The sequence below is a fragment of the Aethalodelphis obliquidens genome, unplaced genomic scaffold (assembly GCF_003676395.1).
Source record: "Aethalodelphis obliquidens isolate GAN/ISIS:26980383/991018 unplaced genomic scaffold, ASM367639v1 scaffold43, whole genome shotgun sequence".
Taxonomy (NCBI): Eukaryota; Metazoa; Chordata; class Mammalia; order Artiodactyla; family Delphinidae; genus Aethalodelphis; species Aethalodelphis obliquidens.
This window is the reverse complement of record NW_020837987.1, coordinates 9963329-9978505: the sequence shown is the minus strand read 5'-3', so window position 1 is coordinate 9978505 and position 15177 is coordinate 9963329. Positions and strand designations below refer to the sequence as shown.

The window sequence follows — 15177 nt, the reverse complement described above, 5'->3', positions numbered from 1 at the left end:
GACAGCCTAGGTTCAAATCCCAGATTTGTCACCTCTCAGCTGTGTGACCTTGGGCAGGTCACTTTCCCTCTCTGTGCCTTGTGAGGATTGAGTGAGCTAATACACGTAGAGTGCTTAGGAGAGGACAGCACAGGGTGGGAGTTCCATGAACCATTAGCATCATCGCCTCCCCCGGTGCCTCTCCAATATGAGAGGATCCAGAGTCTGATTCCCTTCCTCTCCCCTGTTCTGATCCCATGATCCCACCTCCTGGCGAATTCAAGGTGCCCTCACTCTAACCCTTGTGGGGCTACAACTCCATGATTTGATGACTTTGAGATTCCATGACTCCCAAGCTCATGCCAGGCTAAATTCCTGGGGTTCTGTGAATCACCCAGCCACGGGTGCCAGCACAGGGAACACCGTCCTGCCCACACCCCGGATCCACAAAGCAAGCAAGACACACACACGCGGCTTCTCTGTCCCCACGGATATATTTGATAATTGTCCAGAACCAGAGACGGCGTCAGCCAGGGGGTGAGGGGGAGTAAAAAAGAGCCCAGGGAGGGTGCTGGGTGGCAGGGATGAGGAGAGGGAGAGGAACAGACACACAAAAGAGAGAGAGGAGAGAGGCAGGGGGCGGGGCGGGGCGGGGCGGGGGCGGGGAGAGAAGCCAGCCAGAGGGGGAAGAGGGGGAGGGAGGCGGGAGATAACTTGAGGGGGCGGGGCCAATGGGCGAGAGGGCCCCTCCCCCCAGAATACAAAATGAGGGGGACCGGAGTGGGCTGTCCTGGGCTTGAGGGGCAGGGTAGAGACGGGTGATGTGGTGGGGTTGAGGTCAGTAGTAGGTTTCCTTCTCCACCCAACCTGGAGAGACAAAGGAGGAAAGAAACAGAGATGAGAGGGAGACGGGCATGGAGAGAAGCACAAGCAGAGACAGACAGACAGCGGCACAGAAAGAAACCAAAAGGGGCAGAGACACAGGGAAAGACACAGAAAGGAGGAGGCCCAGAGAGCCAGGAAGAGAGAAGAGTTGCAAAGAGGGTGGAAAGACGACGCAGGAGGGAGGGGTTGGGGGGAAACAGAGAGTGAGGTTAGTATCAGTCACACAGCGCTCTCTCGCCTCCCCTTCCAGCTGCCCCGTCCCGTCCCCCCAGCCTCCCCGCTGTACCCAGTTAGCCCCTCACCCCCGGGGTTCCTGCGCAGGATGAGTTTGCGGATTTCGTCATAGACGAAGATGAGAAAACTGTAGGGGAAGGCACAGAACCACCAGCTGGGCCTGCGGAGACGAAAGAGCAGGAGGGCGTCAGTGTGGGGCGGAGACGGGGCGGGGGGCGGGGCGGACACACACAGGCAGGGTCCCAGAGGACAGACGGGGCCGCACTGGGAAGATGCTCCCCTGGTCCTTCGTGCCCAAGGTGAGGGGTGCCCGGGCCATGGCTGTGGGCTGGGGTCTGCACAGCACCCCCCTGTGAGGGCGTCCCGCGGGGAAGGCTACCCGGAGGATCCCGGAGCAGGTGGTACAGGGCAGGGGAGGGGGCACTCACTTGAGAGGGTACATGCGAAGGGCCACGTCCATGCCGGGGCAGTAGGACAGGAAGGCAGCCAGGGCTGTCTCCTCAAACAACCCGAAGATCAGGATCTTGTTCCTGGAGGCACAGGCAGGGCTGGACCCAGAGAACTCGAGCAGGCACCCCCATCCCACCGAGACAGAGGCTCTACCAAGGGCAGATGCACAGAGACAGACACGGAGACACACAGAGATGGAGACCGAAAGAGGCAGAGAGGCACAGATGGGTCCAGGGAGACGGTGACACTGAAGTATAATGACAGAGACAGTGACACACAGGCAGGGGTATGAAAAGATACAGCAGGGAATTCCCTGGCGGTCCAGTGGTTAGCACTCTGCGCTTCCACTGCAGGGTTCATCTCTGGTGGGGGAACTAAGATCCCACAAGCCGTGCGGCCAAAGAAAAAGATAAAGCAGATCTGGAGAGGGACCAGGGACACCCCAGCAGTGTGCACACACACATATGGAGAGAGAGAGACAGAGACTCCAAGATAGATGTGACCACTGGAGAGAAAATCAACTCAGAGGCAAAACTGAAACAGACAGACAGACACGGGGCGGGACGGAGAGCAAGCCCGGCGCCCGCGGCCCTCACTTCATGCCCTGCTGGAAGACGGAGTTCCTCCTGGTCTTGCAGATGATCAGGTCAGCCCACTGCACGACCACTATGCTCACAAAGAAGGCCGTGTGGCACGTGAACTCCACCACTTTCCTCTGCTCGTAGGTCTGCAAGGGCGATGACGCGGGTGCCGGTCGGCGGTCAGTGTGGCCGCAGCCCCAGGCCCCACCCTGGGCCCACGTGCTCCTTGTCTGCGCCCCTGCGTAGGGCCCCAGGGCAAAGCGGGGACTCTGTCCAGATGGGATCCCCTAAGGGGCGTGCCTTCCCTCTGTAGTTCAGAGCCCCACGGGAAGAGTCAGGAAATGTACAAGGAATTAGAGAGGATAATGGTGACCTCGGTTGTGGACCAGAGATCCTGGGGGCCTCCTGAGGGGCCTCCAGCTGGGCTTTGAAGGCAGACAGAGATGGGGAATTGGGCAGCAAAGGCGTCTCGCCTGGTGGGGCAGAGAGCATGGTCGGCGGCCAGGACCGTGATGGGCTGGGCCAAGAGCGCCAGGAGGCCCCTTGTGTCCAGCGAGGATCTTGATGCCGCCCCTGGGGCAGAGGGACCATCATAGGAAGCTGCCCCTGCATGGTTGGGACGGCTCGCCCCAGCCCAGGATGCTGTGGGCAGGGACCCCGCCTGGGAGGTCCCAGGCCATGCTGTGGGACCCAGCCCTACGCACCCACTGCTGCCCGTAACTGTCCTCCAGGTCGTTGACGGTGCGGTCATCCCAGTTCAGCCGGATGCCCACCAGGTTGCCAGGCAAGAAGCCATTTTCTGCCAGGATCACAAAGTAGGAGAAAAAGCCACCAAGAGCCTGGATCATTCCTGGGGGAGGAGAGAAGGGAGATGAGAAGAGGCTCAGGTGGGGCAGGCAGCCAGCCCAGGGCACCTCTGAGGCCCCTTGAGACCCACACTGTGAGGATGGTGAGGTACCCGGTCCTCTTGCCTGACATCATCCGGGGCTGAGCTCCCAGAGGGCCATCTGAGGGTGCCACCTGGTGGCAGGAACCTTGGAGACGGGGCTCTCCTGAGGGGAGAACCTGGAGGCTCCCTCCCACCTGCGCCAGGCCACCTGGACATCAGGAAACCCCTGAGGACCCCCTAGGCAGGAATGACCTCCCTAGGCCTCTGACCACCGCCACCAAGCCTCTGCTTCCTGGGACACTCCCAGCAACAGGGCGCTCAGCACCTGTAAGACTGCACACCTCACCCCCAGCAAAGATGGAGAAGGCAGGAGGGCGTGGGGCTCACTCCTGCCCTCAGAGAGCTCACAGGCTGACTGGTCCTTCCCATCATGGTGGCGGGTGGAGCAGGGGAGTGGCCATCCTGGGGCCAGCCCTGATCTGCCACTCAGTATCCCACGTGCTCCCCGGGTGCAGCCCCGGGCCTTTCCTCCACCTGTGCCAGCCCCACCTTGGTGACCACTGCCCATCTGTAAGTCACTCCTTCCAAACCTCCAGCACCAGGTCCTACTTTTCACTCCACTCATTCGGCACAAGGTTTCTGAGCACCCACGGTGGGCCAGGCACCAGGCACCCAGCCATAAGCGAGGCAGGGCCCCCAGGTCCTCACCGATCTGTCCGTAGGCCATGCTGATGAGCCTCTCATTGACCAACTTGTCAGTGCGTGGGTTCCTGGGCTGTCTCTTCATGATGTCACTCTCAGCGGCCTCGTACGCCAGCGAGATGGCAGGGACCTGGGCAGGAGAGGCCGGTAAGTCGGGGATCGGGGGGACCCTACCCTCCCGGAGCCTGGGGGTGGCCGGGGCCTCACCATGTCAGTGCCCAGGTCGATGCAGAGGATGGTGATGGTGCCCAGAGGCAGTGGGATGTTGGCCATGATGAACAGCAGGAAGGGCGTGATCTCGGGGATGTTGCTGGTCAGGGTGTAGGCGATGGACTTCTTCAGGTTGTCGAAGATCAGGCGGCCTGTTGGCAGGGGCAGGCTCAGACCTCGGCACCCACACCTAGTCCCTCTGCCCCTTCCCTGCCCAGTCCATGCATCCTTTCTAATCCATTCCCCCCACCGCCTGCCTTTCCATACAGATGCCCAACCATGTTGCCCCTGTTCAAACATTCTCAAAATACAACCACTTCGGAAGACTGCTTGGTAGTTTCTTTTCTTTTTTTGGCCGCACGGTGTGGCTAGCGGAATCTTAGTTCCCCAACCAGGGATCAAATCAGCGCCCTTGGCAGCGAAAGCATGGAGTCCTAACCACTGGACCACCAGGGAATTCCCAGTAGTTTCTGTTAAAAGTTAAACATCCCTGCCTTATTGACCCAGCAATCCTCACCTTATGTTTATATGCAAGAGAAATGAGTGTTTATGTCCACCAAAAAGCAAGTACAAGAATGTTCACCATGGCATTAGTTATAATAGCCCCAAACCAGAACTGACCCGCTGGCCATCAGTAGGTGAGTGGATAAGTAAACTGTGGTCCGTCCATACAAAGGAATACCACCCGGCGAGAAAAAGGAACGAGCTACTGACACCCCCAACTCCATGGATGAATCTCACTGATGTTATGTTGAGTGAAAAAAAGCCAGACACAGAAGCATTCTTATCACATGATTCCATTTGGAAGAGGTTGGAAACGAATCCATGGTGCTGAAAGTCAGGATGGTGGTTATTTCTGGGAGGGGGGATATAGACCGAGGGGACCTGGTAGAACCCTAACGGGAGGCTGGAAACGTTCTCTATCTTGATGGGGGTCCGGTGGTTGTGTGGGTGCGTGCGTGCATAAAAAGTCACGGAGCTGCCTGACTTTGTGTGAAAGCCATATCCCAATAAAGATTCAATCAGTATAGTGCGTATAAAGTAAAAAGAAACTAAAGATGAACCCAGCCAGCCCCTCCCTCCACCTTCCCCCGTGTGCTGATGAGCAACAAGGTGTGTCATTAAGAAGGCACAGAAGGGCTTCCCTGGTGGCGCGGTGTTTGAGAGTCCGCCTGCCAATGCAGGGGACACGGGTTCGTGCCCCGGTCCGGGAAGATTCCCACATGCCACGGAGCGGCTGGGCCCGTGAGCCGTGGCCGCTGAGCCTGCGCGTCCGGAGCCTGTGCTCCGCAACGGGAGAGGCCACAACAGTGAGAGGCCTGCGTACCGCAAAAAAAAAAAAAAAAAAAAAAAAAAAAAACAAGGCACAGAGGACTTCCCTGGAGGTCCAGTGGTTAAGACTCCACACTTCCACTGCAGGGGGCGCAGGTTCGATCCCTGGTCAGGGAACTCAGATCCCGCAAACTGCGCGGGGCGGCCAAAAAATAAATAAATAGGTAGGACCCCATCTATCCTAGCACCCTGCTGGTTTTCTTCTTAGCACTTGTCACAATATGTAATTATGTTTGTTATGTTACAACTTGTTCGTTAACTTGCAGAAGGCTGTCTCTCCCAGCTCCTTGAGGGCAAGGACCCATGTCTGCTCTGCTCACAGCTGTATCTCCAGCCCCTGGCACCAGACACAAGGTAAGGAGTCCAATAAATGTCTGGGCGGCGTGAACGCCTCCGTGAGTGTGTGCTCTGCAGGTGCGTGGAGGATGTCTTGGGGATGAGAAAGGGTTAACCATGTGTCCTCTGGGCCACAGGAGACAAGGGATAAGGGCGTTGAACCTGACACTGTAGGCTCAGCTGTTACCGTCTGAATTCTCTCTTATCAGGAGTTATTTTTTACACTGGGGACATTTCAAGTAGGACAGAGAGACTGGAAGAAAATGCATGAACAGTGATTATTTCTGGATGGTAAGATTATGGGTGATTCCAATTTGCTTCTTAATGCTTTTCTACATTTTCTATAATGATCATGAATTACTCTGATAATTAGAATAAAACGGAATGGGAACAAGCCCCATCTGTGGCCGCATCCAGGCCCGTCAGGAGGTGATGCCCGGCGGCCCCACCTGAGACCTCGAGGCCTTGCCTCTGTCTGCAACTCCCTTCGCTGACACTTCTCTACGTGAAGATTCCCACATGGCCCTAGAGACTTGGCACAGGCGATCCCTGTCCCCTTGGGGAGGCTTCCTTGGCCCCTGACTCCAGGCTGGGTGAGGGGCCTCTTCAGGGCTCCCTCAGGACCCTCTGCTTCCCTGAGGTTGTCCTTATGAGTATTTTTTTTTAAAGACTTTTTTGATGTGGACCATTTTTCAAGTCTTTATTGAATTTGTTACAATATTGCTTCAGTTTTCTGTTTTGGTTTTTTGGCCCTGAGGCATGTGGGGGTCCCAGCCCCCCAACCAGGGATCGAACCCGCACCCCCTGCATTGGAAGGCGAAGTCTTAACCACTGGACTGCCAGGGAAATCCCTATGAGTATTGTTTTTTAATGCTTCCGAATGTGCCTTGCCCACCAGACTGGGCCTGTGCTGGGCGACACTGCGACCCAGAAGTGCGTTGGCTGAGTCCTGCCCCCAGGGAGCCCCCAACTCCTCAGGGGGAGAAAACCGAAAAGGACAAGCGCAGGCTCTGCCGGGGGCCTGGTGGGATTCTGTGGTCTCCTGCCGTGCATCTGCTGCAGCCCTGGCCTGTTCCCCTCCCCCTTCTCGGGCTTCACGCAGCGACCCCAGTCTCCAGGGCCACCTGGGCCAACTCACTCACCCTCCTCCACACCCGTGACGATGGAGGCAAAGTTGTCATCCAGCAGAATCATGTCTGCTGCCTGTTTGGAGACGTCAGAGCCGGCAATGCCCATGGCCACCCCGATGTCAGCCTTCTTCAGGGCGGGGGAGTCGTTCACGCCGTCCCCAGTCACAGCCACGATGGCTCCCTGGAGGGAGAGAGGGTGAGGATGACGCCCAGAGGCCTGGCCCCAAACCCTCTTCTCATCAAGGACCCCGGAGTCCAGACCCCCGGCCCCCTCCTCCGAGGGACCCCAGCCCGAGCCCACCTGTCTCTGACAGCCCTCCACAATGATGAGCTTCTGCTGGGGGGAAGTGCGGGCGAAGACGATCTCAGTGTGGTTCTGCAGGATCTCGTCGATTTGCTCAGAGGTGAAGTCCTTGAGGTCGGTGCCATGGATCACACAGGCCTTGGCATCCCTGGGAAGAGCAGAGAGTGTTCAGGACTTGTGGGGCAGTGACACCTGTTGGACAGACTCACAGACAGGAGAGACAGAGGACCAGGCTCCGATAGAGGGACAAGGGCTCTGGGGGTCAGAGATGAAGGGAAACAGGGGAGGAGGGGGCTGCAGTAGGAAGGATAGAGGGCAGACCTCAGGAAGAACCTTGGGACACTGGACTTAGAGGAACAGAGATATGCAGGCAACTAGGAAATAGAGACAGACGCAGAGAGACATGAGCGTGGGAAAGCTAAGTACGTCAGAACAGAGATGAGAGACACAGAGAGAGACAAAGACATGAAAGAGAGATGGGAAGAGAGAATGCCAGACACAGAAATAAGGGGTCTCACAGAATCCTCTCAGATGTGAATTACTAGCAGCCCATTTTAGAGAGGAGGAAACTGAGGCACAGAGAGGCTAAGTGACTTGCCCAAGGTCACACAGCTCATGTGTGGCAAAGCTGGGATGCGAACCTACCCCTTGCTAACCCCATGCAGCTGTAACACCAGGCTGCCCATCCTCACGATGGTAGAGGAACAGGACCCAGATGCTGAGTCAACAGAGGAGGCCCAGGAGGAGGGGGACCCGCAGTCCCAGAGGGACCTGAGCTGGGCAGGGCGGGGCTCACCGGGGGTTGACCTGGCTGACGGGAATGTTGAGCCGGGCGGCGATGTCCTCCACAGTCTCGTTGCCCTCGGAGATGATGCCCACACCCTTGGCAATGGCCTTTGCCGTGATGGGGTGATCGCCGGTGACCATGATGACCTGTGGGCATCATATGCAAACGGTCCAGCCTCACCGCTGGCCGCTGGGGCCCTGGCCCTGCCTCCCCTGCTGCCCCGGGCCATACCTTGATGCCCGCGCTGCGGCACTTGCCCACCGCGTCAGGGACGGCTGCCCGGGGAGGGTCGATCATGGACATGAGGCCCACGAAGCAGAGGTTGTCGGTGGTGAAGTTCACATCGTCACAGTCGAAGGCAAAGCCCTTAGGGAACTGCTCCTCGGGCAGGTAGTAATGGCAGAAACCTGGCGCAGGGAGAGGGGCACAGGGGCTCCAGCCTCGGTCCTCCCTGCCTCCTGCCCGCAGCTCCCGGTGCCAGCAGTCAGGCTCCCTAGTTGGCCAGACAGTCAGTCAACACCCATTTCTGACAGACGCCTTCCTGTCTCATTCATTCATTCATTCATGGTGCATTCTGGGAGGCCCTATTCTGAGCCAGGCTCTGGGCAGCCTCACATCCCTCCTTACCCTCAAGGGGCCCCCAGAGCTGGCCCAGCCCCTGCCCCAACTTGGCTCCACCCTTGGTGCGCACCAAGCACGCGCTCGCCCAGGCCCCCGAGCTCGAGGTAGGCGTTCTGGAAAGCCTCCTTCATCTCCTCGTCCAGCGGCTGCTCCTTGCCCTGCAGCAGGATGGTGGCGCACCGGTCCAGGATGCGTTCAGGGGCGCCCTTCATCACCAGCAGGTACCGGTTGTCATTGGGGTCCTCGGTCTCGTGGATGGAGAGCTGTGGACAGAGCAGAAGGCGGCCGTGCCTGAGCCTCACAGGGAGGGACCCGGAGGCTGCCCTGCACCCAGCTGGGGAAGAGGACCCCCCCTGCCGCCCTATCCAGAGCCACGGATGCCAGGACAGACCACCGCCAGGCTCCCCCAGAGGGCACTGCCCAAATCTCTCTACCCGAGAGATGTTCATCTGTTTCTCAGGCTCTCTCACAGAGACCTCTGCTCATCCCTGCCCGTTTCTGTCTCTCGGTCTTGCAGATATTTCTTCCCCTCTGTGTCTCTCTCACAGAAATCTCAGGGGTCCTTAGGATACGTGCTTCTCTCTCTGGCTTGCCCGACAACCTCTCATCCCGCATCTGACCCATCACCGAATCTGGTCAGCTCACCTCTGAAGTACCCGGATTCTGACCTCTTCTCACCTCCCCTGCCCTCCCATCCAGCCACCACCGTCTCTCATGAAATATCACAGCAGCCTCCACACTGAGTCCCTGTTTCTGCCCTCCCCTCCCCATAATATTTCCTCCCCATGGCAGCCAGAAGAAGCCTTTAAAATATGAGAGTCACAGGACTTCACTGGTGGCCCGGCGGCTAAGACTCCGCGCTCCCAATGCAGGGGGCCTGGGTTCGATCCCTGGTCAGGGAACTAGATCCCACATGCTGCAACTAAGAGTTCGCATGCCGCAACTAAAGATCCCTCACGAGGCAACGAAGATCCCGCACGCCGCAACTAAGACCCGGCACAGCCAAAATAAATGAATAAGTAAATAAATATTTTTTAAAAACCTGACTGGGCAGATGACAGCACGTATCGGTGAATATACTAAAACTACTGAATTATGCACATTAAGTGGGTGAGCTATGGTGTGTGAACTGTATCTCTCAATAAAGCAGTTTTTAAAAATGTGAGCCAGGTCCCATCTTGCCTCTGCTCGGTGGCTCATGTCCCCCTGAGGGTCACACCCAAGTCCTGTCCACAAGGCCCTACGGGACCTGACCCAGCACCCACCGCCCTCCCCTCCCACCACGTTTCCTGGCTCAACGTTCCCTGGCTATTCGGTACATCAACACACTCCTTCGTCAAGACCTTTGCACACGCTGTGCCCGCTGCCCCCAGCCGCCTGCAGGGCTCCCTCGCTCAGCATGGTGACTGGCGGACGTATTCCAAATTTCCTAATGTCCTCATGCCTTTGTCATTGTCTGTCTCCTGGCACTAGAGCATAAGTTCCGTGAGAGGAGGGACTTCACTGCCGTCTGAGTCCGCAGCACCTAACACAAGTGCCTCTGACACGTAGTTGCTGCTCAAAAACGTATTTGTTGAATGGATGAATGAGATCTCTGGCTGGTTCCCACTCTGCTGCAGGAAGATCTTTACTCCCCTGCTGCCCACTCCAACAGAGACATTGCTCTCACTCCCGGGTCTGTGTTCCTCTCCCCACTGGGTGGATACTCTTGGACTTATTTTACAGATGGGGAAACCAAGGCTCTGGGAAAGTTAATAACTTGCCCAAAGCAGGAGGACAGCGGGGCAGAGCTGACTGCTTTTCGGGCGTCATAGAGAAAGTGAGATCCAGGCCGACTCTCCTGGAGAGCCTAGGGTACCTGGTATTTGTTGGTGGAGTTGAAGGGGATCTCAGCCACTTTCTTATTACGTTCGCGCATCAGCTTCACGGAGCCGGAGGACAACTCGATGCACTTGAGCAGGGCAGACTCGGAGGCATCCCCGGCCACATCCCTCTGTGGGGAGAGAGGGCTGTCAGAGCAGAGTAGCGCAGGGTGGGCAGGGGCCAAGCTGAGGCGAGCGGGAGGCCAGATCCACCTTGAGCACAGGGATGTTGTCCTGACCCCCCTTGAAGACGGCACGGTTGCAGAGTCCAGCAATGTGAGACAGGGCCACCCAGGTGTGCGAGCTCTTGTCAAATGAAGTCCCTGAAAAAGGTACGAGTCAGGGCTGGGGGGTGTCCGGGCGCCAGGCCCCCTCGGGCTTGCCTGGGCCCCACCCTCACCTGACTGGTCCTCAGTGGTGTCGGCCTCGTGGATCTGGTTGTCGAACCACATGTGGGCGACCGTCATGCGGTTCTGGGTGAGGGTCCCTGTCTTGTCCGAGCAGATGGTGGATGTGGAGCCCAGGGTCTCTACAGCCTCTAGGTTTTTCACAAGGCAGTTCTTCCGAGCCATGCGCTTGGCGGTCAGGGTCAGACACACCTGGAGTGTATGCAAGGGCAGGGGAGTTACAGGTAGAGTCAGGCGGTGCAGTTGGGCCAGCAACACAACTGCCAACAACCCAACTGCCCAGCCCAGAGAGAATCCTGGGCAAAGGATGGGGTGTCACCCAGCCACTCCACCCAAGGTATAGACCCACAAAAATGGGCTCAGATGCACCCCAAAGAACTATACTAGAATGTTCATAGCAGCAACATAATAGTCCCAAACTGAAAACAACCCAAATGTCCACTAACAGCAGTAGGGACAAATAAATTGGGGAATAAAAGGTGGGAATACTATACAGCGGTGAAAAAGAACAAGGAACCACTGCCTACAACCGCATGGGTGAAATTCAAAAACATAGTGTTCAGCGAAAAATGAGCCAGAAACAAGAGTTCCTGCTGAATGATCCCACTGATGTGAAGTACAAAAGCTACACTGTTTGAAGCCAGTCTATCCTAGGGGTAACCCTGGGGTTGGAGGGGAGGGGCTGAACAGGTCTTGAGGGGGGCTTCTGGGGAACTAGATCTGGGTGCAGCTGACCTGGGGTGTGTTCAGTTGCCTCCAGCTCATCAGGCAGTACCTTCATATGTGCAACTCTTGTTTGCATAGTGTAGGTCAATGAAAGGCCTTTGACTTAGAGTAGCTTGGAATATGCTAATATGGATGACTTTGCAGGATCTATTAAGTAAAAGCATCAAGGAACAGAATAGTATTCCTAGGATGGTCCCTTCTGTGTACCCTGAAAACAATGACTACATACGTGGCAATACGCCCACCGTTGCCGGGAACAGGGCAGAGAGCCTGCTTCTGGAGGGGGGCTGACGGCTGGGCAGTGGGTCGGGACTGTTATTTTATTTTTTAACTATTTTAATGTATGCTTTAGACTTTTTACCGTGGGGTTGTGCTTCTTAATTTTGTAAGTTAACTTCAAAAATGATAGGGCTGTTAGCCCTTTCTGACTGGCAGTGTTTCTCAAGATTCTTTGTTAGTTGTTTTTTTTTTTTCGGGGCGGGGGCCATGCTTCTCAGCTTGTGGGATCTTAGTTCTCCACCAGGTATTGAACATGGGGGCCCTCAGCAGTGAAAGCGCGGAGTCCTAACCACTGGACCGCCAGGGGATTCCCTGTTGGTTTGTTTTGTCAATGAGGCCCTCTGAGCCCCAGGACCCTCCTCATTCCACATCTGGCAGGCTTGGCCCTTGATGTCCAAGTTGCAATGAAGATTGTTGCCATCGGGCCCCAGCCCCCTCCTCCCTCAGACCCAAGGGTCCGGGCCTTACAGTAACAGTGGCCAGCAGGCCCTCTGGGACATTGGCCACGATGATGCCGATGAGGAAGATGACAGCCTCGAGCCAGGTGTATCCGAGAATGAGGGAGAGGATGAAGAAGGAGACACCCAGGAAGACAGCCACGCCAGTGATGAGCTGGATAAAGTGCTCGATCTCAATGGCGATGGGCGTCTTGCCCACCTCCAGCCCGGAAGCCAGAGTGGCGATGCGGCCCATGACAGTGCGGTCACCCGTGGCCACCACCACACCCCGAGCTGTGCCTGTGGGGTCAGAGGGGACTGGGCTGAGGTTCAGCGAGCTTCAGAGGGACCCCGAGCTCCTGAGGCACGTCCATCTATCTGGACGAGCCCGGCCCCACCTGGGTGCCCGAACCGCCCCTCCCCGCTGCCTCACCTTCCACACAGTTGGTGGAAAAGAAGGTGATGTTCCGAGTCTCCAAGGGGTTGTCGTGAGTGCAGTCGGGGGAGCGGGTCTGGGGCTCTGATTCACCCGTGAGGGAAGAGTTATCCACCTGGGAACACAGGAGACAGGTGTCAACCCCGGGCCTGGGGTCAAGGGGCATTTGTCCAGAGGAGATTTCAAGATTTTTGTTTGTTCGTTTGTTTTGTTAACGAGGCTGAAGGCTGTGTCCCTGGAAGTCACAGCTAGAAGTCTGGGTGCCTGTGTCTGGGAGGACAGAGGTTGGGCTCTTGAAGCTGGGGAGGGTACACGGCTTCTTGCCAAGGCCAAAGGTACCTGGAGGTCAGAGGTACTGGATCTGAGGGAGGAGGGGGCCTGGACTGCAGGGTCCTGGGGGAGGAGGGGCCGGGGGCCTGGACTCCTGGGTCCTGGGGGAGGAAGGGCTGGGGGCCTGGACTCCTGGGCCACTCCAGGAAGGGCAGAGCTGGGCCCCAGGCCCCTGGCTCACCTTGCAGCCGTGGGCTGAGATGATGCGCAGGTCGGCTGGGACTCGGTCTCCGCCCTTGATCTCCACCAGATCCCCGACCACCACCTCCTCAGCATTTACCTGCATCTTCTCACCTTCCCGGATCACCAGGGCTTGCTGGGGGGAGAATGGAGAAGAGTCACCTCCCTGACTCCCTCTACCTGGGGTCACTGGGCATAGCCTTGCCCGCCTGTTCACCTCCATCTGGCCCCTTCCTGGGTACCCCTCACCTGGGGAACCATGTTCTTGAAGGATTCCATGATCTTGGAGCTCTTGGCTTCCTGGTAGTAGGAGAAGCAGCCGGTGATGATGACCACGGCCGCCAGCACGATGCCCAGGTACAGCTGTGGGGAGATGCAGGGTCACAGCCCGCCCTGGAGCAACTCCCCACCACCCCCATCCCGAGGTCTGTGGAACCTGGGAAGAGAGCTTTGAGTCATTGGGGGTCTGTATTTGTATGTCTGACCTCAGGTTGTGTCCATTTGAGGGTCTGTGTCTCTGTCTGCCTGTCCACGTTTGAGTCCCTCTTTCTTTCTTTCTTTTTTTTTAAATGTTTGTTGTTTATATATTTATTTATCTATTTATTTGTTTATTTATTGGCTGTTCCCCGACCAGGGATCGAACCCAGGCCTTCGGCAGTGAAAGCACGGAGTCCTAACCACTGGACCACCAGGGAAGTCCCATACTTCACCTTTCTGAGTCCCAGTTTTCCTCATAGCTTCTCTGGTTCTCTCACTGGGTGACTGTGAGAGTTAGATGAGAAGAAGTTGGAGGCTGGGCTTTGAAAAGTCTAAAGGGAGAAGTGGGGTGTGCATACGTGTCCCTACATGTATGAGCCCTTGGGCACAGCAGGGTGGAGGGCACTCACGTTGTCGCCAGAAGGATCATCCTCGGTGCCTGCCTGGATGCCGTAGGCCAGGAAGCAGAGGATGGCCCCGATCCACAGCAGGATTGAGAAGCCCCCAAATAGCTGGCGGCAGAACTTGACCCACTCTGGGGTGGTGGGCGGCGGCGTGAGCGCGTTAGGCCCATCGCGGGCCAGGATCTCCTGGGCTTTGCTGTGGGTCAGACCCTAGGGGACACAGGACTCACACAGAACCCTCCCGGAGCAACCCTGGCGCCCCCAACACTTCCCGAGTGCCCCCAGGCACCCAAGGGTCACGGCTTCCCATCCCCTCCCCCCCCCCCGGACCCTTCTCCCTCCGGTCTGGCCCCACCTGCACACAGTCGGTGTTGTATTTCCGGCAGACCTCTTCCACTGACATCTTGTGCTCTGTCTGAGGAACAGGAGTTTGGGGGGATCGGGTGAGTGAGGAGGCCGGGCAGTGGCGGGTGGGGCCTGCTCTGGGTGGGTGCAGAGGGTGGGACTTACCATAGCCACCTCCTTTTTGAGGTCATCCAGGTCCCGGCGGTCTTTGGTGCCCTTGCTCTTCTTGGGCGAGCCCTTGTCATCTTTCTTGTCCTGCGAGGTGGCGACACGATAGCTGTCAGAGCCACCAGACTGCGGGCGAGAAGGGGTTACAAGGGGACACCAGCCCTGCGTCTGCGCAGCTGCGTCTCTGGGCAGGGGCTGGCTCTGGGGGCTCAGTCTGTCTCTGCCCTGCGGCTCTGGGTATCTCTCAGAACCCCTGAGTCTCATCTCTTCCTACTGGCCTCTCCGTCTCTGGCTCCATGTACCTCTGGGTCTCTGTCCCTGAGAGTCTCCATCTGGGTCTGTCTGTGCCTCTCTCTCTCTCTCTGTAGGTCTCTCCCCTTCAGTCTCCATGTGTCTTTTTATCTCTCTGTGTCTTCTTCTCCCTCTCCCTGGGCACTTAGTCTGTCTCTTGCTAGTCTGTCTGTCTCTCGCTACGTCTGTCTCTCTCTCTTGATCTATCTCTCCAGGTCTCTGTTTGCGCCTCTCTGTCTTATTCTGTTTTGTCTCTGTCTCCTTGTACCTCTTTATCTATCCTTCTCTTCATGTGTGTGTATCTCTGTCTCTCTGTGGCTGCTTCTCTGATCTCTCTCTCCCTCATCACTTCATATTGTCCGTCTCTCTCTCTGTCTCTGTCTCTGAGTCTCTGT

General features: G+C 57.2%; 1 protein-coding gene across 1 annotated transcript; it reads right to left on the bottom strand.

The window, feature by feature from the left end:
* Positions 1–454: 454 nt before the first annotated feature.
* ATP1A3 (ATPase Na+/K+ transporting subunit alpha 3) lies at positions 455–14611 on the bottom strand. Its single transcript, XM_027079262.1, has 22 exons — positions 14489–14611; positions 14334–14393; positions 13985–14188; positions 13347–13460; positions 13099–13233; positions 12585–12702; positions 12183–12451; positions 10703–10901; positions 10516–10625; positions 10299–10433; positions 8511–8703; positions 8051–8226; positions 7829–7965; positions 7030–7180; positions 6741–6909; positions 3928–4082; positions 3727–3850; positions 2834–2979; positions 2145–2275; positions 1527–1628; positions 1167–1258; positions 455–846 (listed from the first exon to the last, which is right to left on the bottom strand). Exons 1-22 carry the CDS (start codon positions 14489–14491, stop codon positions 818–820), a joined length of 2952 nt encoding a protein of 983 aa, XP_026935063.1. The 5' UTR covers positions 14492–14611; the 3' UTR covers positions 455–817.
* Between the last annotated feature and the right edge of the window lie 566 nt (positions 14612–15177).

Bases quoted from the DNA above. Each gene is read 5' to 3' on its own strand.
- ATP1A3 (XM_027079262.1), bottom strand. The intron at 14,189-14,333 runs GTGGGGCCAGAC...TGTGTCCCCTAG, and splicing joins ACAACACCGACTGTGTGCAG to GGTCTGACCCACAGCAAAGC. The intron at 2,980-3,726 runs GTGAGGACCTGG...CTCCTCCCCCAG, and splicing joins CATGGCCTACGGACAGATCG to GAATGATCCAGGCTCTTGGT.